The 27,110-nt window shown below is 31.3% G+C and overlaps 2 protein-coding genes across 4 annotated transcripts; one reads left to right on the top strand and one right to left on the bottom strand.

The window, feature by feature from the left end:
• The first annotated feature begins 1,346 nt into the window (after positions 1-1,346).
• Positions 1,347-16,365, top strand: LOC108482364 (agamous-like MADS-box protein AGL19). 3 transcript variants are annotated; one of them, XM_017785494.2, is made up of 8 exons: positions 1,347-1,582; positions 2,033-2,236; positions 15,420-15,498; positions 15,603-15,667; positions 15,767-15,866; positions 15,946-15,987; positions 16,073-16,114; positions 16,190-16,365. In XM_017785494.2, exons 1-8 carry the CDS (start codon positions 1,362-1,364, stop codon positions 16,307-16,309), a joined length of 873 nt encoding a protein of 290 aa, XP_017640983.2. In that variant the 5' UTR covers positions 1,347-1,361; the 3' UTR covers positions 16,310-16,365. The 3 variants fall into 3 exon arrangements, with proteins under 3 accessions (XP_017640983.2, XP_052878564.1, XP_052878563.1); XM_053022604.1 differs by lacking the exon at positions 1,347-1,582 and adding an exon at positions 1,613-1,919; XM_053022603.1 differs by lacking the exon at positions 1,347-1,582 and adding an exon at positions 1,615-1,813.
• Positions 16,366-17,266: 901 nt separating this feature from the next.
• Positions 17,267-21,727, bottom strand: LOC108480438 (protein FIZZY-RELATED 2-like). The gene is made up of 9 exons (XM_017783441.2): positions 21,032-21,727; positions 20,708-20,935; positions 19,477-19,656; positions 19,141-19,203; positions 18,848-19,042; positions 18,398-18,499; positions 18,250-18,312; positions 18,010-18,078; positions 17,267-17,675 (listed from the first exon to the last, which is right to left on the bottom strand). Exons 1-9 carry the CDS (start codon positions 21,530-21,532, stop codon positions 17,622-17,624), a joined length of 1,455 nt encoding a protein of 484 aa, XP_017638930.1. The 5' UTR covers positions 21,533-21,727; the 3' UTR covers positions 17,267-17,621.
• Between the last annotated feature and the right edge of the window lie 5,383 nt (positions 21,728-27,110).

Raw genomic sequence — 27,110 nt, 5'->3', positions numbered from 1 at the left:
AAACAATAACAACAAAATAGTAACAATATAATAGCGAAATGATAATAAAATGATTGCAAAACAACACCAAAATAGTGGAAACAACAACTTTTTTTTTAAAAATTCGGGTTAGGATTGAGCAAAGAAAAAAAAAACTCACCGAGGCCTAGATTGTTTAGAAAATGGGCCTTATTTTTTTACCCAAACCCATTTTTTAGCTTAAATTTTTACCCAAACTCTAGTTTTTTGGACTGGCTGTCAGGCCGGGTCAAGTGTCCCAATCGATGATCAGATCTACTGCATAGTGACTAAAACGTTACAAATTAATAACATTAATGACCAAAATGTAACAAATTAAAATTCAATAATCAAAACTAGTGACTATTTCTATAATTTACCCAAAAATACTGGGTGGACCATGAACTATAACTTATCCAATTGGGTCAATCAAAATGGGCTGCCTTGACACGTGTAGTGAAGCTGATGGACCACAACCAGTAGGGCCTAGAGAGCGCGTTGGATGGTCATTTTCACTGTTCATTCCGGGTACAGCAACTGAAAAATCTTAACCAGAGGATGCCAATTTCCCACATGGGAGGGATGTCCTAGAAACATGCCGTGTTTGATTTACTTATTCAACAGAAACAGTGACAGAGGCTGGACCTGCCATTGTCCATGTTTTTAGGACTTGGCTTGATCAGCATTTTGCAGCTCATTTAATCCCCACAGTTCCACACCAAGTAAGCCAACAAATGGTGGACTAATTTGATTTCCAAGTTTTAAAGTAAAAAAAGAAAAGAAAAAGAAGAGAAAATAATACTTCATTAAATTTAATTGCTTTAAAAAGAAACTAGATCAAAATCTTAGTGTCTATATTCTTGAATAGTAAAATATATAGAATACTATCTATATATCTCTAATGTAGACCATAATCTAAGACTAGTGTGATCAAAGTTGTCCATGTCATATCCTCAAAAGTTGAAGGGCTCATGTCCCTAATGTGGTCCCCAGCGTAGACAGTAATATAGAATATTTTATTTTATTTCATTTTTCTTGTTTTAAAAAAGCGAGGGATCTGTTAGTGCGCCACCACTTGACACATCGCACATGTGAAAAATAAATAAATAAAAACAAGGGAGAGCCACGTGAAACCCAGTCAGATAATGATCACTCCAATGAATGACGTGGCGAATTCCCATTGGTTATATCCCTTTTCATCGTACGGTCATCTGAATGAGGTGCTTTCTCTAACCTTGTACGGACCCACAGGTATAGGGAAAAAGAGAGAAAATAAAAAATAAAACCTATTTATCAATCGTGCGGGTGTCCAATATTTTCATGCAACCGACAGAGATGTCCCGTGTCTTTTACTTTTACCTCACATGTTAGTTGTTGCTTCTTTCGGTGGATACCGGGCGCGGAGGTTGTCGGTAAACACAACAGGTGTCTTGAGTTTAGACCATGGGCACACAATTTGGGTGCATCCATTTTCGTTCTTTCATTGTGGAATCACATGTTTTGGCATTTGTTCTGCGTGTTTCCTTTTTTTGGGAGGTGCCTGTTCTTTTATCCTCCAATTTTACCAAAAGAAGAAAGAGATTAGGTTCTTCACTTCCACAGACTTTGTCAATTATTATATATTTTTTCATTTTTTCATTTTGTTTTTTCATATTTATTTACTACTAAAAGTATACTGGGAGTGATTGGTCATGTCATTTCTCATCTGCAAAATCTAGGGTTTTTATTAGATTCCTCATTTTCAAGACAAATTTTCTATTTTTTGTTTTCCCCTTCACTTCAACTTAAGCTTACACTTCTGCAGATTTTCCCTTGAGTAATAACCTAATTTTGAGTATACTTTTCAGTTATACTTCCTTTCTATTTTTGGAAACTTTTCTAATCTGGGAATTTTAGTTCTTTGCTTGTCGACATCAAAATCAGTATATTTCCTAGGATTCAACCATAATTTTACCACCTTCTTTTTTTTTCCTTTTTCTTTTCTGGGTTTATTCATCTTTTATAGGAACTCATACTTTTCCTTTCCGGTTTGTAGGAGAAAGTTAAAGAGTGAGAAAATGGTGAGACGGAGAACCCAGTTGAAGAGAATAGAAAATGCAGCAAGCAGGCAAGTAACCTTCTCAAAACGAAGAAATGGGTTGCTTAAAAAGGCCTTTGAGTTATCAGTTCTCTGCGATGCTGAAGTTGCACTCATCATCTTCTCTCCCAGAGGGAAGTTATATGAGTTTTCTAGTTCTAGGTACGTTTTCTCATCATCTTTCATAACTTTTAAGCTTTATGCGTTTGCAAAGGTACTGCAAAATACAATCCAAATCATACTTCATTGATTCATTGTTTTATGTTAATTAAATCTGGGAAGATACCAATAATTTTCGGTAACTGAACTTGGATGTTTATCTATAAAGAGGCCCCGCCCTCTTACCGGGTACTGTAGCTATTACTATAGGTAAGTACTAAGAGTCATTGATGATCGCAGGCTTTTTTTATGTCCATCACAAGGGGGTGTCTGGTTTCTGATATCTTCCTGTCTTGTTTGGTTTTGTTTAGAATCAAATCTTAGCAGGTGATTTTGTGCTGTTGGGTTTCATTGTTTATGATCTTGCAGGTTTCTGTCTCTTTAAAGAGAGATTCATCATGGTCTTTAATTAGGGTTAATGTTTTTGGGTAAATACATACTGAGATTATTAGTCACCAAAGTTTAGGAGTTACCTTTCGTTAACAAGCTTTGAAGCTGTTTTGAACTTTAATGAAAAATAAGCATAGATAGACTGGATTATAGTTCTGGGTATAAACAATTTGCATTTTTCAAGGTACTCCCACTATCTTATTTTCGTATTTGTTTAAGGATCTGATGGTTAAAAATTGCTAAACAAAAACTTACTCATCTATAAACTACAAGTTACATTCATGGATCCCTAGCTAGGAAACATTTAATAATCTCAAGGGGATATGCTTTTAAAGACTGATGCCCACATGGTTTCCTACAGATTCTTCTAATGTTATTATGATATTATGATCCTGTTGAAAGTTGAAACCTTAACGGGGATGATGCATATATAACATAGACCATTTTACATGGTACCATTATTATAAGAGCTTGAAAAACTTATCATATATTGCTAGCTCTACTATTAATTGTTGATTGTTAGATGTAGGTTAACATGAGTAAAAACAGTATAAGTATAGTGTTTAATAGATGGGTCGTTTGAAATGAGAATCTTAAATTCCATAATCAAATAACCATAATGATAACATGAAAGAGTCACAGGAAAGTGAGTGGAATGGATTACATCACGTCTACGCAGTATGAAACATTGTTTCATGAATATTTGGGTTAAACTGAAACGACCCTTTTTAAGAATGTGTTGCAGCTAATGGTGCTGCAACCAGCAACGGGCTAAGGGCTGAACCTGGTCAACCTTACAACATCACAGAACAATTTGGTGGTGCTGTTACACTTTAATAGCACTATGGTTAGATGAAAGGGGAAACCAACGGTTTTCGTGCAGATGTGGTTTGGATTAATCACGTAATCACATTTGATAAATCGATAATTACAATCGGGTTAATCTCGCATCATCAACCTTATGTTATTTTGATAATGTGAGATTTGTGAAAATTTTACTCCCTTAGAATTACTAAAATATAAGATTATTTAGAACTAATATATTACCTTATTTAGTTTAAATAAAATTTTATTATTTGGTTAACGGAATGTAATATTAATTAAAGGAAATTATCTTCGTAAGTAAAGTTACGGAATTGACAAGTGTGATATAGTAAAATATTAAAATAATAAATTTTGAAAAAAACACATGTCAATATTATCAAGACTACTTGTAAAATAAAAAAAGTACACTATTAATGTATCAAATACTAACCCTTATCTAAATGACATTCTATTAAATTACCCTTAATCATAAATAAGAATAAAAATATATTAAACTATTTTGAAATTGAAAGTTAACTATGAAAATATAGAAAAATATTTAAGACAATAATCATATATAAAATGTTAAATTTTCTCAACTAATAATTAATTAATTAATTAATAATGAACACACTCACTTAAAATAACTAATTAAAAACTAAGGTAATGTAATCTACAAGATATAATATTATAAACAATTATTTAACTAATAAAAAACTCACTTATAATAAAGAAATATAGTTGAAATGCTTGGGAAGATAAAATTGTTTCAAATCTCATACTAGCAATATAATGTAAGATTACTTGAAAATTAAATGTTCTGAATTTTTTTTTTTAGATAAAGGTAATAGAAACTATTATAATCAAATCATTTAGTCCTAGTCGACTATTATAATCAAAACATGATCAAGTGACTGTATGAATTTATAGAAACCTAACTCTTAACTAAAGGCCTGTTTAGTCAAAGCATCTACAACTCTATTACCTTTTTTATTGGCATGTTGTATCTTCACTTCTCATTGGTTCTGAATCAATTGTTTAACATTTGACGTAGAGCTCTGCAACATTTGGATAGCATCTAAGATGTCCATCTTGAGGATCACTTTCCTAGTACTGATACTCCAAGCTTGTCGTAGACTATCATAAGTTCCCCACATCTCAGCTTATGCAATTGAGCATATTCCAATCTTTCGGGGAAATTCCATCCTCTACCGACTCGTATTGTAACACTCTTAACTCATATCGGTCGTCAGAACAGGGTTACGGAGCATTACTGGACAAACGGAATAGTAAATCATTCAAATCATACATTAATACAAACATAGTCAAATTCCATTCAAATACATTCATAATATCCCTTAATCGAACCCTCGAGACCCTAAAAATACTATAGAAACAGTTCGAAACTAAATTGGAAACATTAGGAAATTTTAGGAAAAAGCTAAAAAATTTAGGCTGCAGGGGTCACATGGTTGAGGCACACGCCCGTGTCTCAGGCCGTGTGGCCTCAAAATGTTTCAAATTGCTTAAACCTTAAGAAACTCAAATATTTACTAAAATACCAAATCAAAATGACGTTAATCGGGTAAAAAACGCGTCAAAACCAACCTAATATGTGCCTAACCAATGTACCCTCATTGGTACCACAATTATATACAACTTTACCTCAAAATACACATTAATTCAACTCATCAACTCATTCAAGAAATACTAAAACAATATACCTAATAAAGTTACCACAATCACAACAATTCAAATATATGTAAGCCACACATACTACCATAACAACTATACTTCACAACAATTCAAATATATGTAGTCCTCCCGAATACGCCAACAGAAGCTTGAAAGCTGAATAGAAGCTTGTAAGAGTTGATCCACCCGAATCATGCCAAGCAGAAAGTATAACACCAGAGTTCGCGACAAATGTTGAACCTTAGTTTACTTGGGTAAAATGCCAATATCTCCCTCCAATACTATCTCCACTTTAAACCCCCGTCACACACCAAATCACGAATGTACTCAAATCCCATGTTCAATTCAAACCGAATATCCAATCCAATATTATAATTCAAACAATAATTCATTTCCAGCAATAGAATATATGCATAATACCAATCATCAATTTATAAAATGTTAAATTTTAACCGTACGAACTTACCTGGACTGAATTGTAGTAATAGCAGAAGTTTAAGGACTATTCCTGTAACACCCTTCGCCTGTATCCCTCGCCGGAACAGGGTTCGAGGTGCTACCAGATTTAAACTCATCCATTTATATAAAACCAGACCGTAAAATTTTTTGATCAATTTTAAACTTTTCATACACTCGTATATTATCCTTTAATCGGGCTTACAAGGCCCAAAATATTCATGAGGCATTATTATATATTTACCAATATCTTAGTCTTGTATCATTTACTTACTCAACTTTACAATCCTATACATGCCATAGACTCGAAACACTAAGATTTACTTACGTCGATAGCGTAGACTTGACAATGTGATAATATCTCTGACGGCCTCCAACCCGAGCTAACCTGGCAACCCTAGGGAATATGGGAAAGAAAAGGGGAGTAAGCTTTACGCTTAGTAAGTTCATAAGAAAACAATAAGCAACTCATTAACAAGTTTTATCAATGTTTACAACATAATCACAAATTCACTACAAGTTGTCTTCCTGAGCAATAGTCACTAAATTATTTATAACTGGAGCTACAAAACTCCAAATCAATTGCCATTAATTTTCCCTGAAAATAGACTCATATATCTTCCATCCATAAAATTTTCAGAATTTTAGGTTTGGCCAATCAATACCAGATTTTTCTTAAAGTTTCCCTTATTTCACTGTTTGACTAATCTGACCACTCTTCACTATGAATCAAATTTCTCATTGTACAGAATTCAAAATATGTTCTATTTGATTTCATTTGAAACTAGACTCATTAAGGAGTCTAATAATATAAATTTTATCTTATAACCATTTTTGTACAAATTATAATGATTTTCTAAAAACAGAATAGGGGACCCCGAAGTCATTTGACTCTATCCCACGCCACTTCAAATATCTCATTATCAGCAATTCTTTTGCTTACACGGTTTCTTTTATAAGAAACTAGACTCATTAAGCTTTAATTACATAATTTATTCAGCTTCCAACTCAACTCCAACAATTTATGGTGATTTTCCAAAATCACATTACTGCTGCTGTCCCAAGCAGATTTATTACAAATTTACTCTTTCACACATTCTTTGCATTCACATTATTTAAACATGTATATCACCAATCAATTTCATCACATATCTATAATTTCACTCAAGCATAATCTTAATACAATACATCATGCTCAATGATTCGCACACAACCGTTCAAATTAGCAATTATAAGATGATTCCGCACATAGTCCACCCTTATCGATAATTTACGATGGTTTTGCCCTTACTCACATATATGACATAGGCATTTTCACCTATGCTTCTCATTTCACATTCATGATTCAATTCCAATCGATCTAACATGCATAAGAATATATCACATACCTGGCCAACTTAATGCATTGAACAAATTCAATTGCCGATTTAACACAAGGTCTCATAGTCTTAGACTTTTATCAAATCACCGGCATTTAGCCTGCTAGGTTTTAAACCCGATAATATTATTCACCAGCTTAAAGCTTGCTAGGCTCAAAGCCCAAATATCACCATTATAAAGTTGTCTCATAAACAATTCATATAATATAGCATGTATACTTGTTCACTTTGCTCTATTTAATCATTCAATCACAATTTATAATTTCCCTTTGAATCATTCGATATTTTGCACACTAAGTGTCATTCTCGATATCTCGCACACTAAGTGCCGTTCTCAATATTTCGTACACTGAGTACCATATTTGATTGCCCCGCACACTAAGTGCCACATTTTGTCGATATGTCGTCAGACATTAAAATATTCACGATATACAATTTATACAATATTAAAGCATTAGAAACATCAATTTAACAATGCTTATTGCATACGAACTTACTCGCTAAATTGTAGAGATACCAAAGTTTAGGGCATTTTGGTAATTTTTCATTTTCTCGATTTTCCACCGATCTTGATCTAAATTAATAATTTCATTCAGTATATTAATTTAGACATTAAAACACCTCATTTCATACAATTTGGTAATTTTTTCATTTTACAAAATTACCCTAAACTTTTACTTTTATTCATTTTAGTCCCTGAGCTCAAAACATGCAAATTAACCATTTTTAACCATAATTAAGCTTAGCCAAATGTTCATGGTATCAAAACAGTCCATAATTCACTTTATGGAAAAATTATAGTTTTGCCCCTAATATTTCAACTTCTTTACAATTTAGTCCCTATATCATAAAAATGCAAATTCATGAAATTGAGTAAAATTATACTATAGACGAATATCACTAGTGTCTCTAGCAGCCCACACATTTCATTTATTTTACATTTTAACCACAAAGTTTTCACATTTATCAATTTAGCCCTTAATTATCAATTTCACAAAAATTCACTTAACAAAAAGTGTTTAACTATTAACAAGGACTCATATTCTTCCATTAAACTTCAAAGCCCTATTATACTCATCAATGGAAAATATAAAACTATTCAATGGTTTTGCAAAATAGTCCCCTCATTAGATAGATTAAGCAACAACGATCCCGAAAATATAAAAATAATTAAAAACGGGACTAGAAATGCCTACCATGCATTAGCTGAAAGTTGAAAGCTTTTTCCGTGGCTTCTCAAGCCTTCATATTCGGCTGGTAAAAAGAGAATGAAAAAGATGACACCTTGATTCTTTTATTATATTCATTTTATTATTATTTTTAACCAATTTACAATATTAACCTTTATACACTTTATTTATTACACCAAATGCCAAGCCATCATATCCCACTATCTCTTTAATGGGCTAATTACCAAATAAGGACTTCTACTTTTAAGTTCTATATCTATTTAATACCTTTAGGTTATAGAACACAACTTTTGCACTTTACACAATTTAGTCCTTTTTGTTTAATTAACTATCGAAACGATAAAATTTTTCAACGAAACTTTAATACCATCTTATTGCCACTACGTAAATATTTATAAAAATATTTACGACTCGGTTTATAGAAACAAGGTCCCGATACCTCATTTTCTAAACCCACTTGACCTTAGGGTCATACCACTTGAACTTAATAAATCGCTTATAAAACAAAAATCACAATATCAAAAACATTTTTAAAATCAAAATTAACTCATAAATATTAAATATAATATTTACCAACCTACTCGTTCGGATTTGGTGGCCCCGAAACCACTGTTCCGATCAACCCTAAAAAACGGGCTGTTACAATTCCCCTATTTTTCCTTTTTCACGAGTATCTACGGGATCTTGATCTAAAATATAAAATTACTCATTTATTAGCATATATTTCATTTCCAATCCATTCTACAATTGATACCCTTTTTATTTTTTAAATTTGTGCGATTACCCTAAACTTTTACAAATTTTGCAATTTAATCTCTTAATTAGTTAATCTATCAAATTAGCTAATTTTTTCAAATCAATAATCTATCCAAATATTCTAGGCCCTCATACAGCCCCTAATAAACCTAAAATTCACTATCAAGCCCTAATATTTTGACATTTTCACAATTTAATCCTAAAATTAATATTTCAAAAAAATCACTTTACAAAATCATCACACAACACAATCAAAGCTCCAAATCCATGTTATTCATCAAAAACATCTAATATTTATCAATGGAAACTTCTAAAATTTTTAATAGAATTGAAAACGAAGGTACGGACTAGCTAGACCTAGTTGCAACAATTTCAAAAATATAAAAATTACAAGAAACAGCTAAGAATTGAACTCACATGGAAACTCCTATGCTCAACCGATTCTCCAAGCTATTTCTATGGTGTTTTGGCAATGACAAAAGAAGAAAATGAAGAAGAAAACCTATTTCTTCTTACTTAATTTTGTTTTAATTTCAACTAAATTACAAATTTGCCATTATAATTTCATTATTTTGTTCTTATCCATCAAATTGTCGTCCCATTGTATTATTTAAGGCTTAATTATCACTTAAGTCCTTCCTCAATTAATAATTACACCATTTCATCACCTAATTGCTATAATTAGCAAGTTTTGTACCTTTTCCAATTTAGTCTTTTTTTTTTAATTAACTAACTAAACATTAATATCTCTTAAATAAATTTTAATACGATTATAATGACTCTATAAATATTCTAAAAATAATAATTACGAGTTGACATGACGAAAATTTGTGGTCCCGAAACCACTATTCTATCACCACTGAAAATCGGGCTATTACACATATCATCCTTAATAACACCACCAGATGATGCATGTCCAAGCTCTAGCATCCTTGCGCCATCTGTGTTAATCTTACATTAGCCAATCTCTAGTAACTACCAACATATTTCCTTGCCATGTTGGACGAAACCTTTGTCAATACCTCTCATATGTTGATGTACCTGCAACTCCCTCCCAGAAAACCGTCAAGCTTGTTTTAAGATACCTTTAACATTCATGTAGGAGTTATTAAATAGAGAGTAATTTCGATTCTTCCACAAACACCAATAGATTGTGCTGAAAGTGCTACTCCAATTAACGTTATCACATGCAAACATCGAGAATCCAGACATGTTAACAAATATCTACTCATCCATCAAAATATTTATGAATTCCATTAACATTTTTTTATCTAACAAGCAAAGTCCGAACTGAAGTGGCCAAAAAAAAAAAACACTCACAGAGAATATGACTTATGGAGAAAGTTACACCCTATATGACGGTATATATCAAACTCGCAACCTTCGCTATCAACAAACACCAATATACAAACCAATACACAATAAACACAATCAAGGATTTCACTGTCAATCGGAGAAGAGAAAAAACTACAAGCAAACTAAATTAACACCGCACCATAAAAAGGACAAAAACTTGATGATTGAAACTTGTAACATAAGTGCACCCATCAATCAAGTAATAAAGTGATAAGATGATGTCATTTCTATGAAGATCAAATTTTAAGATGCTAAATACCAATAATTTACTTTTATATGATGCGTATCAATAAATTAAATTCTAATTACTATTAAAATTAAATTATACAAATTATAATGATTTTACTAAAATAAGGAATGAAAACTTTAAGTTTCTCAATCAAATTATGAACTTGAAACTCTATCTAATTAATTAATTATCTTTTATTCAATTGTTTAGTCTATATAATTATTAATCCAAGATTTGATGGAATTAAGTAGACCCTTATAATATCTAAGTTAATCTCCCTTCCCACCTATCTATATTACTATGCTAATAAGCCCCACCTATCTATATTATTATGCTAATAAGTTGGATTTAGTCATTAAGAATAAATCTATTGTGCTGCTTAATGCATGTTGCAAATTAACTCATTGGTTGGCGCTACTAAAATTAATATTGACCTATTTAGTCTAAGATTTAAAACCCTAACCATGAGTGGCCATGTTACTCTTCTTTTTTCCTCAATCTTCCTAAGAGGATGTATTGGAAGGGCCTTCAAGCAGTGAAGAAAAGAGATTTGGATTTGTCAGACTTATGACAATGGTTGATGCTCAGAGCGCTGGGATGAGACTGAATGGTTATAGGTTGTTTGGTAGTTACATTAGTGTGTTTTTGACAAAGTTCAACAGTTGAAGGAATTTTTGGATGAAAAAGAAGAACTAAGAGAGAAGGAAAATAAGTATTGGATGCTAAGAAGGTGTTAGTACAAACAATACTGAGGTGATCAAGGGAAATGGAGTTAACTCAGATTGTACAAAAAAAAAAAAAAAAGATTCAAATTCTGAGTTTTCGGAGTCGAGAAAGGTAGAAGGTTGTGTTGAGGTAGATCAATTGAAGAAGCTTGAAAATGTGTGGTTGGTAGAGTCGAAAGTTACATTGAAATTTCTTGACTTAAGGACATCTTTATATGAATCTTCTTTTGGACATTGAAGTTAAAAAATTTGCAGGGAATTATTTTTTGATTGAATTCTTGGAGAACAACATGAAGGAGGAGATAAAGCAACAACGATGGCCTTGGTTAAATGAAAGATTTATTGAAATCCAGCCATGGTCAAAATGTTGTTATGCAAAATGTAGATTAAAATGGATTAATGTGTTTGGGGTTCCAATTCGTATGTGGATTCCAATTCTTTCAAACGTATTTCGGAGCTGTGGGGTGAGTTGTTTGCTTTAGGCGTCAACTCGATAAACGTCAGTGATTATAGTGAAGCAAGATTATTGATAAGCTCTACCCAATTGAAGAGATAAGAGGAGACGATCATCATGCATTTTGGTGAGGACTGCTTCCTATTCAGGGTCTCTAGGGTGGGTTTGGCATTATCAAGTGATGTAAGGCAACAAAATGTGACTATTCAAAATAACCATTGCTCTGGAAATGAAAGTGTGTACCTAACAAAGACTCATCCATGGAGTCAGATGATGAATAGCCGCTTGAGCATAGGGACGACTAAGTGGGCGTTTTCATGAAAACGAACTTAATGAATTACTATGGGAAGGTGGCAAAGTTGAAAATGTTAAGGAAAATAGGTTGGTTGATGGCTCAAGTTTAAGTTCGAAGGAGCTGTTGGGTGGTTCATCGGCTTCAAAAGAGATTTGATTTTGGACAAGTTAAATGTGTTGTATGGTTTGAGTTTTGTATTTTAGATGGGACCGATTTGGAAGAGGTTATAGGCTCACATAGAGACTTGGAGGATTTGGGTCGTGGTGATGTGGGCCGTCGGACTCAGAATGGCCAATTGCAGAGGAGTTTGAGGGATATTGCATTCAGAAGAACCCTTGTAAGAAGAAAGATAAGGAGGCAATTGTAGAAGATTTATGTGAAAAATAAGGAGGTTAAGATGAATTATGAGTCTGAAAGTTGAAGGTTGGAGGAGCATCGAAATATTTGTAATTCCTAGAGAATAAGACTATCCATAACATAGGTCCAGATTAATCGATTGTTGGGAATCCTTGGAGTAGTGATAGGATACACGAGTCTAAGGAAGCATAAGGAGAGACAATGCAAAATCTTAGTATGACGATTGTTATTGTTGATTGTGTAAAGAAGAAAGTGAGATCAATATTAGAGATTGAAGAAAAATTGAAGTTATCGGTTGAAAAAAAAAAAAATCTCAATGCTAGAAATCTCGGTGAAGAAGCAGTCGCCTAATCATCGTATTATCAATGGTTCCCTTACTAATTTTGAAGGAATGCAGGTGACAATGAGGGTTTACTTATCAAAGACTTGACCAAAATAATTGAGGATCGAGAGACTGGTTTTTGGACACAAGGTAGAGACTGAGTTTTAATTAAGGATACATTTATTTTCTTTTGGTTTTCATGCAGATTGCTAGATGACAAGAAAGGTTGTTTGTAGTTGCTTTATGGCTTTTCTATTGTGATTTGCGGGTGGTGTTTGTATCCTTTCTGAGGTTATTTTGCAGCAAGTTTGCGCTTAACTTCATATTTCATTATAAAGTATGATCAGAAATCAAGGGAACTATGTATCAAGGGGATTGCATTGGGGGTTTTGAGAAATGACAAGTCTAATGGAGGTAAATGACAAGGGGTATTGGTGATTGTATCTAACTTGATATTACCAATTTTTTGAGCCGTTGATTGTGGCATACAACCGTGGACCATGTGGAACATTGGGATAGGAGAATTCATGACATTGGCGTGGTTTATGTTATTTAGGTTTGCAAGAAAACGAATGGCATGCTGGATGCTTTTGACAAAGTGAGAATGGATAATTGTTATTTATCTAAGGCATGATCATTCACTTAAGATGATACACGCTCTCTTTATTATAATAATCGATATAAAGAGGTTTTATTGCACATCATTCAAAAGATAATAAAAAAAAATCTTTAAATTTGATGGATTTTAACTTGACTCAATTCATTAGGATTATATATTTTTTTAAAATTAAATTTCAATAAATTAAATCAAGTCTGATAAAATTATAAAAATAACCAAAATCAAGTTTGAGGTAAACCTGTCTCGTCTCAAGTCAGGGTATTTATATATAAAGTTTTAAATTTTAGGGTAAATAGTTATACCCTAAATTGTTACTTTAATTTATTAGGCTCCCTCCCATCTAGCGAACTACTTCATATCCCACATTAGGTTATGCCAGTTAGTGTTTACTATCACATTGTCTCCAGATTGTGTTTATTGCCAAATTAATTGTTTATGTGTCTTATTGTAAATTTTAAAAAATAATATTATCACTCCAAATTTGAGCTTAAAAGCAAATAGTTGTTAGGAAAGAAATAGAAAAAAATGAGATAAAATTCGGGCATGACAGCTTTGATAGCAAGTGAGTTAGCAATCGTTGTTAGGGAATACCTTGTTGTATATTCATCGGTGGTTGTCCCTTTCCTTATAATACGATCTTAAGAGCCATGACATGTCTCTTCTCCAAGTCGAAAGGGAGCTCCACAACTCTGAATTCTAGAAATAGTGTGTTGAGTCGAGAGGTGTTTGCCGCATGATTTACGTCTTTAGCATCAATAACACACCTCCAACACCACTTATTTAAAAGAGCTTTGCTTTTCATGAGAGAGCTAGTGATGCCAACACCCCCCCCCCAATCCTTAGGATTACAAACATCACACCAGATTAAGTTTCATACCATCCGTGGAACCTCCTACAACAATTCCGTCTACAATCTTTCCAGTCATGTAGCCACTAAATTTGACAGTCCGAACAAAGACATAAACTTAGTTGGCAAGTTGGATAGGACTGGTTTTATTAGGGTCAGCCTACCCCCTTTGAATGACAAGATTTCTTTCATACCTGAAAGGCAAGCCTAAATTCTGGGTCGTTAACACTTAAATAAAATTGTGACTAATACTCTCTCCCAATTGCTGATCACCATTAGTTTAGAGAGATCGCCATTAGTTTGGGAAAAAACAAAGCAATCACTTTGTGAACCTTTGTTTAACGACCTGATTTTCGATCTTGGCCTATATGTTTCTTTTTTACTCTTTTTCGTATAGTTCCAAAATTTATTTATTTCCTACTGAAATAATGTCAACTCTTACTCACCATACCAGATAATCATCCGCTCATAATTACATGTTCAAAGTGGTGAGGTTTGTACTCGCAATACTAGATCACCATTCATATAGTCTCCAAATTACAATATTCCCGATTCAGCTCTTCGTTGACATAATTCATAAGAGCTTGCCATCAAAACTTTCTCAATGGAAAACTCCAACTTTTCCCTCATCAACTCTTTGCAGTTTCTTTTGTCATCATCAATTTAGCTGACGATCAATCCTGCAAGAACATAATAACATAATCTAAGATTGAAATAAATTTGTAATTATCTTTGTCTTAGTTTTTGAGTTGTTTTGCATTATTATTTTGTCTTATTTCTATTTTTAAATGTAACACTCTTCGTTGCCATAACTCATAAGGTTCCTTTACTTCAATAAAACCTATCATCTGGTCTAAACCCCAAACTATGCTGTTGAATTTCGCAGTGATCCATGTTCCTGGTATGCTTGGATATGGTAGTTGTTACATCTGAAAATTTCATATATTCTTTTTACACAAGTTGATTAATCGTTTGGGGTCATAATCCGTATGTTTTTAATATAGTTTATCTTAGTCATGCATCAGGCAATCTAGTGTGTTTGTCAAGGATGTTGGAAACAGAAAATCTTGGTCGGTTTGAAAACATCTTTGTGTTGAAAACTGTGATCGAGATAATTGTAGCAAGAAATGTGGGTTTTCTTTCGACATAAGTGTATGATGGAATCTGCCTTGGGATTTTCATAGAAAAAAGTTACACACTATTCAAATGTATCATCTTTTATTATACATTTATTATTTGGATTTGATCCTACTTGATTACTGATAAAAATGATCCAAATGCACTCATTATTGTTGATATTTGTGTGTTTCAGTACGAACAAAACAATAGAACGGTATCAGAAGAGACAGAAGGATATCCATGGAATCAGCAGCAAAGGGGAAGATATGCAGGTAATGCTCTCTTCATATATCCATCTCAATGCATTAAATATAAATGTTTGCAACTTGGAAACTGTGTAATCTCTAATAATTGAAATTTGGTATGGGAATGGAAGGATGATGTAAAGGAAGACGCTCACAGACTGGCGAAGAAGATCGAATCTCTTGAAGATTCTAAAAGGTTAAAAACCTGAGCTCCATACTTTTACTTTTATATATATATATATCACTCAGTTCCACTTCATGTGTAAACCCCTGTATGTTTATAATGTTATAATAGAAAACTCCTGGGACATGGATTAGAACCATGTTCTATTGACGATCTGCTACTGTTAGAAAAGCAGTTGGAACGAAGCTTAAGCCGAATTAGGGCAAGAAAGGTACATCCCATTTCATAAGTTTCGAATCTAATTCTTTTTACCGACAATATATCAAATAATTTTATTTAATATGTGACAGAATCAGGTATTTACGGAGCAAATAGAGAAGCTAAAAGAAGAGGTGAATCATTTTGATTATATATATTTTTTAATATAACAACATGGATGTTATTTTGGATGAAAAACTGATTACCTTAAATAATCAGGAGAGACGCCTTGGAGAAGAAAATGCAAATCTGCGTGAAGAGGTATTTATTTGGTCTCTACTTTTCCTATATATAGTCAAACATTTTGTAACATTTGATTACATTAAAAATTATTAGTGTGGGATGCGACCACGAGAATCGACGTCAACAAGGCAATCGGATGATGAGCGGAACATGGAGGTGGAGACGGAATTGTGTATAGGCCCACCGGAGAGAAGATGTATACTAAAACCCTAGTTTTTCTTATTATTGTGTATTTAATAAATCTCAAATGAAGCTTCGAAGCTTTCATATTCATTGTTATTAAAGACATCGTATTTGAAAACAAATAGGTTTCATATATCAAATTTATTGTATGATATTTTTTTAAAAAAAATTGATGTACCAATGAATTAGATTAAATACTTTTTTAATAAAAATTTTGAGTTTTTAAATATTTTTAGAAAATATTGTATTTATTAAGAGCTAATTAAGTGTCACAGGTTAACTTTTACTTTTTCTAAAAATAATATCATGAGAATTTATTTTTCCGAAAAATCTACTTAAATTTTATATCATTATATTATTCATTTAAATTTATACTATTTTTCAACATGAAACTTAAGTCTTAAAACTCATGTTTGAGTTTCACTATACACTGCCATGTGTAAATTTTTAATTATTTTCAATTCTTCATCAGTTATACTTTGTACTGAATTAATTAATTTTACATGCCATTGTAATTGATTCAACATGTATTTAGATTTTTAATTATAATTTAATACCCTTGTGCCGTGTCTATGATTATACCATCTTGTCAACAACAAAATTCCCCTATTTAAATCCAATTTCAAGCCTACTTACCTTAGAGCCTAGAGAAAATATTTGGGCCTTGGCCTCACTCTTTCCACAACGTATTAAAATGTTCGATTTTTGTGGAGATACGATACTTGTATTAAAAAAATTTATGTTATGTGCGACATACGTAGAAAGTATCATTTCAAATTATGATCTTTAGAGCGAGGTTTGATGCATTTCACCATTAATCTTTATTACTTAGAGCTTAGAAATCAGAAGGTTAAAAGTAAAGGTGTTGGTAGCTAATTCTGAATATTTTACTTTGTTTTATTATTTTAAAATGTAAAATTTTTATAAATTAAATTAAAAACATACAAATACAACCATAAATAATTCAAAAAATAAAGCTGAACAAAATTAAAAACATATTAAATGAATAATAATTCAATTTACTCAAACACACACTGATATAGATTCATTTATTTTATTTACAAACACAAAGAACGTGATACAATAACTTGCGTGTTCATCAACAAACTCTCCAACTTCTTTAATTTACAAAGGGAGGGAGGGAGGGAGGGAGCAGCTACAAGTAATTGATATAACAACTCCCGCTATACATTAATCAAAAAAGATATAAATTGGGATCCAAAATCAATGATCTGCAAAAAACCGGCAATAACTTAGTTCTTGCACCTGCTGCAAATTCTTCGAATTTGATTTTTCGGAGCATGAGAAATGCTCCCAAAGCTTCCAGCATCTTCTCTTGGACTCACCGAATTGTGGTTCTTCCCAAAGATGATGCTCCTATTTCACTGTCAGTGTTCTGCATTAGACATCATATGTATCAATACCAGAAATAAGAAAATCTTGAAACAACTTCATGTTATTAGAGGCAAGGCAACCCACAAGAATAATAATGCAGCATTTACTTTTTCATTTAAAAGCAGGCCTTCAACAGTACATGGTCAAAACTAGCTTTTTGACCCCAAAATGTACTACTATAAAATATCAAATTCCCCTTGCTCCCCATGAAGTAATTTACAATCCCGATAAAATAAAGTTATGTTTAGGAGAGTGATATAGAGAAAAGAAGACTAAACAATTTTGTGAGAATACAAAAATATTCAGATAGCCTGGACTCCACAAGTGTCATTTACCTGAGATTTAGGGGATGGGAACACGTTCCAAAACCTTAGCGTCTCATCTCCAGCTCCAGTAACTATGGTCTGTAAAAAAGAAAAAGGGGTAGAAAATGGTTATTTCAAACAGAAGAAGAGCATTGATGTTAAAACAGAAAGTAAAATTGCAGCACTTGTCGTATATTTTATTAATATTTTTATTGTAATACAAAAGTAGAAGCCAATGGTAAAAAGTATAAAGCGTGGGAAGTGACCTACCTGTCCATCAGGTGAGATTGCAAGATAAAGAACTCTGTATGTGTGTCCCGTAAGAGTAGCCAACTGCATTAGTAGAATAAAATTTTAGAGGAGAAAAAGTAGATGATATATTATTATCATATATACCCGGTTTTTAAACTTCTTTTACCTTTGACATCGTAGGGTATCTCCAAACAATTATCTGGTTTTGGGAGTATCCATGAGTGCTGACGAGTTCATTAACATTCTTAGACCACACAAGGTTGCATACCTGCAATGCATAGAGCAGACATTAAACCAGCTAGAATTTGTAACTCTAGTCTTGAGAAGCACCACCATGAACATATTCCAAGGACTTATAGGAGAACTTCAAATTAGATATCTAGATTAAAATTTCCTAACCACTTCTTATTGACAAGGTTTATTCCATTGCAGATTGACAGGAGAATTACTCTGACTACCATGCAGATGACAGCAAGTTTTATCATTTCAAACTAATAAGAGAAAGATCACCCATATCAATGCAGTCAAGGAAGCAACATTATGGACCTGTCTATTTGAAGCACATTTAAGGCCATATTGAAGGGACATGATATAAAAACAAAAAAGAAAGAATCACCTGACTGCCAGTGTCCATGCAGCTCAAGTGTGTGTTTGTGGTTGTATTCCAGAATCGAATACATCGATCAGCTGTACCACCCCCAGATGCAAGAAGGCCATGCAGATGCGGAGACCAAGCAATTGCCTTTACGGCAGCAGTATGGTCACAGTATTTAAGAACAGGTTGGGTGGAATGTTGATTCCAAACAAAAAGCTGCATATGGATGAGATTTGTCATTAAACCAGCTTAAAATTAAATGAATACTAAGCATCAGAATAAGTCAGACTGGCAAGAGAACTGTTATTCCATACTTTGTTGTCATTTCCGCCAGATGCTAGTTCACGGTTGTCATAAGACCACTTCAGCCCACAAACCTACACAATGCTCAATCGATACTCAGACTCAGGGTATAAAATGCAAGCATAGCATGAATGAACACAAACACAATAAGAAGCACAAGCAACTTCCGAAAATAAATAATGACTGCATGAGAGTATGAATTCATATAAAACAAGAAGAAAAAGAAGCACTGATGAAATCAAAGAAGACACATGTACAAAAAATTGGTGTAGAAAAAAATGTAATTGTAATAAAAAGTTGTGTGGTTGATCGGGTTGAATCAAACTAATAGTGGATAAGAGTCTAACCTCTGACTTGTGACCAGAGAGTTTACTAGCAAAATCATCCTGCGCACGTATATCTCTTTGAAGAATGCTCTTATCACGACTACCAGAAGATAACAGAGAAGAGCTCCAAGCTAAGGCCCCAACGCGTAACCGATGCCCCTCCATTGTTCTTATCCTCCTGCAGCGAGATGCATCCCAAATCTACATACAAAGTGGTAGCCATTAAATAACTACATCATCCTACAAGCAACACGCAGGAAGTTGAACATAGACAGATATTATAAGACTCCATACAAAAGGAAACAGTGGGGCAAAGATAATCTCTAAAGTCCAAAGAAGGGCTGAAAATTTGGTCACCTTCGATGACCATGGTAGAAGCATTAAGTTACTAATTTATGCCAAACTTCATTAAAGCCCAAAGATATAAGGAAATGAATGAAGGATCAGGCCTATATTTTCAAGATTATCAAGTAACAACTAAACTCTTATAAAATAGAATGAAGTTCAGTCTCAATTTATCAAGAGCCATCGCAGACTGCCAAGAAGTCCTGCTAATTTGTAGATATCTATAAAAGGTACCCATGCTTGCATCTGATAAGACCATTAAACAGTATTCTAGTTTCTCTCTGCCCTGCATCCATAAACTATGGATAGAGGCTTTCACTTTTGGGCCATACCTCATCTGACCATTGAAGCAGATTCCGATTTCGGACCAAATTTATGGCTTTTCTTCTCCCCCTTTATTTCTCCCAAAAGTTAACTACAAAGTTTTCTAATCTACATCATAAAGTCCTCCTATTATTTTCAGTTTGCAATTAGGACATGGTATGGTAGCTTGATAATCCCGTAGGAAAACATGTAAAAGCATCAGTGAAGTCAAGAACAATAAATCAAATAAATGTCAAGAATTGCCGGCTAAATCAATGAATGGCAATAAATCTTTACTCTTCAATCTTCATATTGTTTTTCCAATTCACTGATACTTTTCTTCGGAAGCCAAAGCTTTCAAACGTTGCATGCATTCTGCCACCCCTGTTTTCTTTGAAAACATTACTGCACTAGTTAAGAACTAGTAGTTTACAACTTTCTTTATTAATTATACTCAAGGCATTATCGATGACATAACTACACTATCAAAGTGTAACAGCCTAAAACTAACACAGAAAAACCAGAAAGCCAGCATACTCAACAGATAAACTAAAAATGTTGACAACATAACAATTTTTATCATCAAATACGAATAAAATTAAACCTGAACTTTGCCGTTACTAGTCCCAACCGCCAGATGAGTTCCACGTTGAGCCCAACCAACCGAACAAACACTATCATCAATCCCCAAATCACATAATTTAGTAACCTTACTACTACAAGCATTCCACAAATAAACACAATTCCCCAACCCCACCGCCAACACATTATTCGATGACCAATCCACCAAATTCAAATAAAAATCATCTTGTAACGCAGGTGCATCCAGAACCTACAAAAACAGAAGGAAAAAACATTAATCCCCACACCAAAAAAGAAAATCAAAATTTTAACCAAATTTACCGTAAAAACCATTAAAAAAACTCACCTTGTAAGGTGACCGGGGAACCTTCCTGGGAGCTTTAACAGGGCTATGGATAATCCCCGGAACCGACTCATCAAGGCCGAAAGGTGAAAGCGAGTGTAGTGACCGTTTAGTTTCAGTTTTGTACCGGAAAATATTACGGCAAGCCGGAGATCCCAATGAATCCTTCTTGTCCGGCGTATCGGGACCAAAAAGGGCAGCGCGTAAAAGGCTGTTATAAGTACCAGAACCATCTTCTTTTCCTTCAGCTGACGTCGGAGAATTTGAGATGTCGAAAAGCGCGAAGTTGGAGCCTGATCTGCTGGGGATGAACCTATCGGAGTAAATTGTGCGCGAGGGAGAGCTGTTGTAGTTGGAATTGATCAAACGGTTGATGTACATTGTCCGAGACGGAAGGTTTTCGAGATAGACGGAAGAGTCGGACATTCTGGCCGGGAGGTTGAGACGGGTAGTTTCCGGAGCTGATTGGTTACGTTGATTACGTACAGTAGTAGGATCGTCCATAGCTAATTATTGTGTTTTGGACAAGGGATTGATAATCAGGCAAACCCTAAAAAGAGAATAATTGAGAGGTTGAAGACGAGTTATTGCTTGGATGCAGGTTCTCTTTGTCTTTTAGATTCTTTTTTGGCGACGAAAATCGTTGGCTGTTTTATTTTTTATTCTTTTTCCGCGAAAAAGTACAAATCCTGTGTGGACTAACCTATATAATCAATGGTGAAGCTGAGTCGGTTTATTAATCTTCCCAATTAATTTAAGACAAGATCAGATTTATAAGATTCCAAAATAATAATAATAATAATATTCTATACTTATATTTAAACCTCTAAAATTGAATTCAGTTAAAATTTTATTAAATTATTATTTTATATACAAATTAGGATATATATTATTAAGGTATTTTTATTTTTATATTTTTATACAATAACTAAATAATCATAAACTTTAAATCTATAATTCAATAAATTTAAAATATTTAACTTTATCATTTTAATTAAAATTTCAATTTTATTTGAAGTTTATATAAAATTTAACAAATATATTTCTTTACATAAAATTTTTCTTTCATATTAAAGTTTCTTTATTTCCTTTTTTTAAATGAGCTTATTGGATTTGAAATTTCAATTAAATTATCGAGGACTTTGCAAGAACTAGATGAATTAAAAGCTGATAGAGCCTAGAGTTCAAGTTATAAAATGGAGCTTAATGAAAATAGAGCAAGCAAGTTGAGCTTGCAGCATGCTATTGTCTATACTAATTAGGATGGCAATTGTGCAGGACGGGGCAGATTTTTGCATATCTCCAACTCTGATATGAACGTTAATAATTTTGTTGAAGTATGGTATTTGAAAAAAAATTATTTCAAATTTAAATCCGACTCGGATTTAATTAATTATTTTTTATTTTAAAGTAAATAAAATTATTTTTTATTTTTATTTTGAAGCAAATAAAATTTTTGTTAGTTTAGATTTAAAATTTAATACGTTAATAACATCTTTTGTAAATATTTCACAACAAGGGAGAAGAGTTTACCTCAAACTTAATCCCGACCTAACTATTTCTTTCTAAATTCACTTGATTCGATTCAAATCGGACTCGATTTTCAAAAAAAAAATTTCGTCCTAACATATGGATCAAATCGAATATGATCAGATTCAAGATTTTAGCTTGTCACATATGTTAAAGCAATAAGTAAAATGTTGTACATTAACTTGATGCGAGTTGTTCCTTACTCGATTTGATAATACCAAATTAAATATGATCATATTCAAGATTTTAGCTTGTCACATATGTTAAAGGAAATAAGTAAAATGTTGTATGCTAACTTGATGCCAGTTGTTCCTTACTCGATTTGATAATAGTAATTCTTGAGCCTTGGCTTGTTGATGAGAATGAATATAACAAAATTAATAAAGTATGATGGTATTTAATTTATGGGTTATTATTTCTTATATTAGATTTTTTTATTTTATGGAGTTAAAAATAGTCATATATTTTTATTTATTTATTTATTCTTTTAGATAAAGATCCATAAACTCCGGTCAATATATAAAATAATTATATAAATATAATAAATGGAAATAGAGATTTAATCCTTTTACACATTGCAAGAAAATTATTATTATTCCTTAAAAAAATGTGTTATTATTATAATCATTAAATAATATATATTCACTTCTGGAAGCAAATATTTTTATAATTAAAAAATATAAGCAAGTTTTTATGGAAATTATTTGTAAATATTAAAAGAATAATAATGATCAATTTTATAGTTTATAATTTTTTCCAAAATTCAAATTATTCCATTGTTAGACAAAAAAATCTCAAAAGTATAAATGTGCAAATTTAAGATTGTATAATAATTTTTATTAAGATAATGAAAGAGATAAATTTAGTTGCACACAAACTTTGGCATTCAATTTAATTAAATAAATGTTAATATAAATTAACTTTTATTTGAAATAAAAAATATTAAATGTTGTCCATAAAAATATATTAATATAGTTTTTCTTTTTTCTTTTGAAGGAAGAATTTTGACAGGGTTTGGTTAATGTGTTTCACTTTTCCCGGGAATTCTTGGTAGCGATAACGGTAACAGTCAGTTAGTAGTGAGCGTTATTGCGCGAAAGAAAGGAATAGGATCCTGTGTGGCGAATGAAGATCCTGGACCGTTAGATTTATATACTCGAATCTGCCTGCTTATAATTGGGCCATCCCATTGGAAATGGGCCCAACTTTTTTCATTCATTGCTTTTTTGGGGGCAGCTACTTATGACCTCAATTACTATCTTTCACATTATTTCAAAATTAAGAATATTTCTTATGCTGAGGAAATATAAGATCTTCATACAAAGTATAAACTCAAAAGTTCTCGATTGAGTTTTAATTCAGTTAATATTAGTATTATTATCAGTATAAGAAGACATGAGTTCGAATGCGTTAAAGCACATTATTCTCTTATTTAAAGATTGGGAAGATATTTTAAATAATTTTAGACATTATATTAAAAATAAATAATAGAAAGAATCATAAAATGAGACGGGAATGAGTTTAAAAACACTATTTGCTATACCATTGGTATTTTTTAAAGAGTTAAAAAATCGTTATGCATGAATATTAAGAGAGTTAAGAGTGTAAATTTATCACCGTACTATATGTAAATATTGAAATTTAGTACTACACTTGTTTTTGTTGATATTTTCTATTATATTTTGAAAATTTTGGATAAATTTATCATTCAACTATTAAATGATTGGAATTTACTACAAAACTTTAAATTTTATTAAATTTTACTACTAATTTTAATTTTTTTAATTCAATTTATCACTAAATATTAATTTCAATGATTTCAAGACATAATTAAATAAAAAATTCTTTCAACTATTTTATTGTAATAGTTGAAAATAATTCAACTTGAAGTTAACAAATTAAATTAGAACTTCTATTCAATGAAATAAAAACTTGAAAAATAAAGCGAAAGAAATTAAGTTTATTTTATAAAATAACAGATTTTATTCAATTTTAATAATATGTTAATAATTTATTATTGTTAAGTATTAAAATAAAATATAAAATTATTATTAGATTTTGTCTTTAAATTATTTTAAATTAAAATTGAATAGCAAAATTTAATAAAAATTTAACTTTAGCGACAAAATTCAACCAAATAAAAGTAAAGTAACAAAATTCAATATAGATTTAAAGTATAGTGGTAAGTTTATCTTTAATTTATAAAGATAATGATAAATACCAATCAAAATAAAGTTCAATAACAAATTTCAATTTTCACTTAAAGTTTAGTGACAATTTTACATATTAACCCATATTAAAAATTACTTGTTAAATTATTTAAAAATACAAATGAATTGCCAATGAAACTATCATTTAATTGGCAAAGGCGTAGGTCTCGGGTCCTAAGTACCCAAACTCAAGACCTAGCATACGTAATTTTATGTATAACTCTTTAAATCCTTGTGCGATTGCTATAGATATATTTATTAATTTTAATTTGAATGAATATATATACTTGTAATACGAAAAATAAATACAAATAAATTATACATATAGCGATTTATAAAATTAAAAAAAAGTGTATCAATATTTATTATGGTTGGTTTTCTTTATTTGTAAAATGTAAAAGGGATAGTGGTCTAAGATTTCAACTTTATTGACTCAAATAAGACATTATTAATTTTTATTATGGTTTATAATGCAACCTTTTAGTTTTTGTGTATGATATTTAAATTGTTTGTATTTTTAAATAATTTTATTATAGATTTTGACTATATTTTTTAATATAATATTTAGAATTATTTATAATTTTTATTTAATTTATAAATAATAAGATAATATATTTTAAAGTACTCAACCACACCTTAGATCTAAATTAAGAAATTGGGTCTGTTGGTAACAAATTGGTTTCAAGGACCATTGGTAGACCTAAATATCACAGAAAATTAAGAAAGGTGGGATGGGTGAAGCGTTTGTAGAAAATGAGAGAGGGGAAGAAGTTATTAAAGGTACAATGCATGTTATAGTGAATAATTGAACCCTTGAATTATAATTAGGTACCCCAACACGGTGGCACCGCCATATCCACAACTTATTTCCCTTCTTCTTCAGATTATTGATTTAATGGAAGAAATAATTGCATGTTTTTCTATTGAATGCCAATTCAGATTTCAGTCTGTTATTTGTTAATATCTGACATTTCAAGCTATTATAAACTATTGCAAGTTGCATTTGTGGTCCGAACTCCTCGATAAACCCAAATTTCATCTGTTTTCACCCTTAAAACAAATTATCTTTAGCTGATTAATGTCTGCTTTGTGGGGGAATGGGTATATGGTAATGAGTGTCTAATTCTGGTTTTAGTCTGTATTTTTTTACTTTAATTTAAAATAATTTATTTTCTATTTTATAATATTATATAGTTGAATCCGATAATTTATTCAAACGGTGATGACCCATTTTTAAAAATATATTTTTTTTAAGCATTTGATTCACAATTTTATGATTGAATAACGGTAAATAAAACTCATTGCTTGCGATCTACTAAATAGAGGGATTAAATCAAAATATCAGCATATAGAAGGACTTGAATAAGAATATGACCCAATTATGGGTGGTAAAACTTCTTTCCTTCAGCAGAAGTTGCAATCATTTTTGTTGCAATAGTAAAAGGTCACGCTCATGGCCTTTTGACAAATGTAAACCAGAAGAAAATAACCGAATAACCCTATCGAATTTTCAATCTAATGGTATTTGGTTTTTTAAATGTTAATGTTGGAGTATATGTGACTCTATTTAATTAAGTTGGTGTTGTTAAAAATTATTTCATTTAAAAATAATAAATTTTATTCTAAAAATAAGTATTATAATGAGATTATTTTATTTTTATTTTATTAAAACTTTTGACTGGATTGTGTCGTAATCATTTCAGTTTGTGACTTTATATAAAAAATTTTAAAATATAATTTTTTTAAAAAATATATGTATATCTTCACTCTTATAATTTTACTGTTTAAATCAAAACTATATTTTTTAGTTTTAGTATTTGGTACACTCGTAATGTATATTTTTCCTTCTAAAACATTCTCAAAAATTGTCATATTTCTTTTTTCTTCTTTTTTTAATATTTGATTTTTAATATTTTACTATATATTATAGAACACTTGTCAACACTTAACTTTATTTGTGAAATTTAAAAACTGCAGTGTAAAAAATATTTTCTTTTTATATATATTTTATAATTTGTTAAATAATTATTTTCACACTAAATGTGAGATAATCTAATTTTATATAAAATTTATACAAAATTAAAATGATAAAATCAAACTAAGACATAAAATTATCATACAATCACGATAATTTTAAACATTTCAATTAAAACCTCATTTAATCTTTATATAAATTTTATTAGTATAATTTATATAACTTTTAAATTTGTAATATAATATAAATAATGAACTTCGATAAAAATAAGTGTGGCTGAGCACTATGGGCATGACAAATTAAAATAGAAGTTGAGTCATTTTCCTGAAAGGATAAATGTTAAAATTATATATAAATTTTGATTTAA

The sequence above is a fragment of the Gossypium arboreum genome, chromosome 12 (assembly GCF_025698485.1).
Source record: "Gossypium arboreum isolate Shixiya-1 chromosome 12, ASM2569848v2, whole genome shotgun sequence".
NCBI classification, from domain to species: Eukaryota; Viridiplantae; Streptophyta; class Magnoliopsida; order Malvales; family Malvaceae; genus Gossypium; species Gossypium arboreum.
This window is presented reverse-complemented; position numbering and strand designations above follow the sequence as displayed.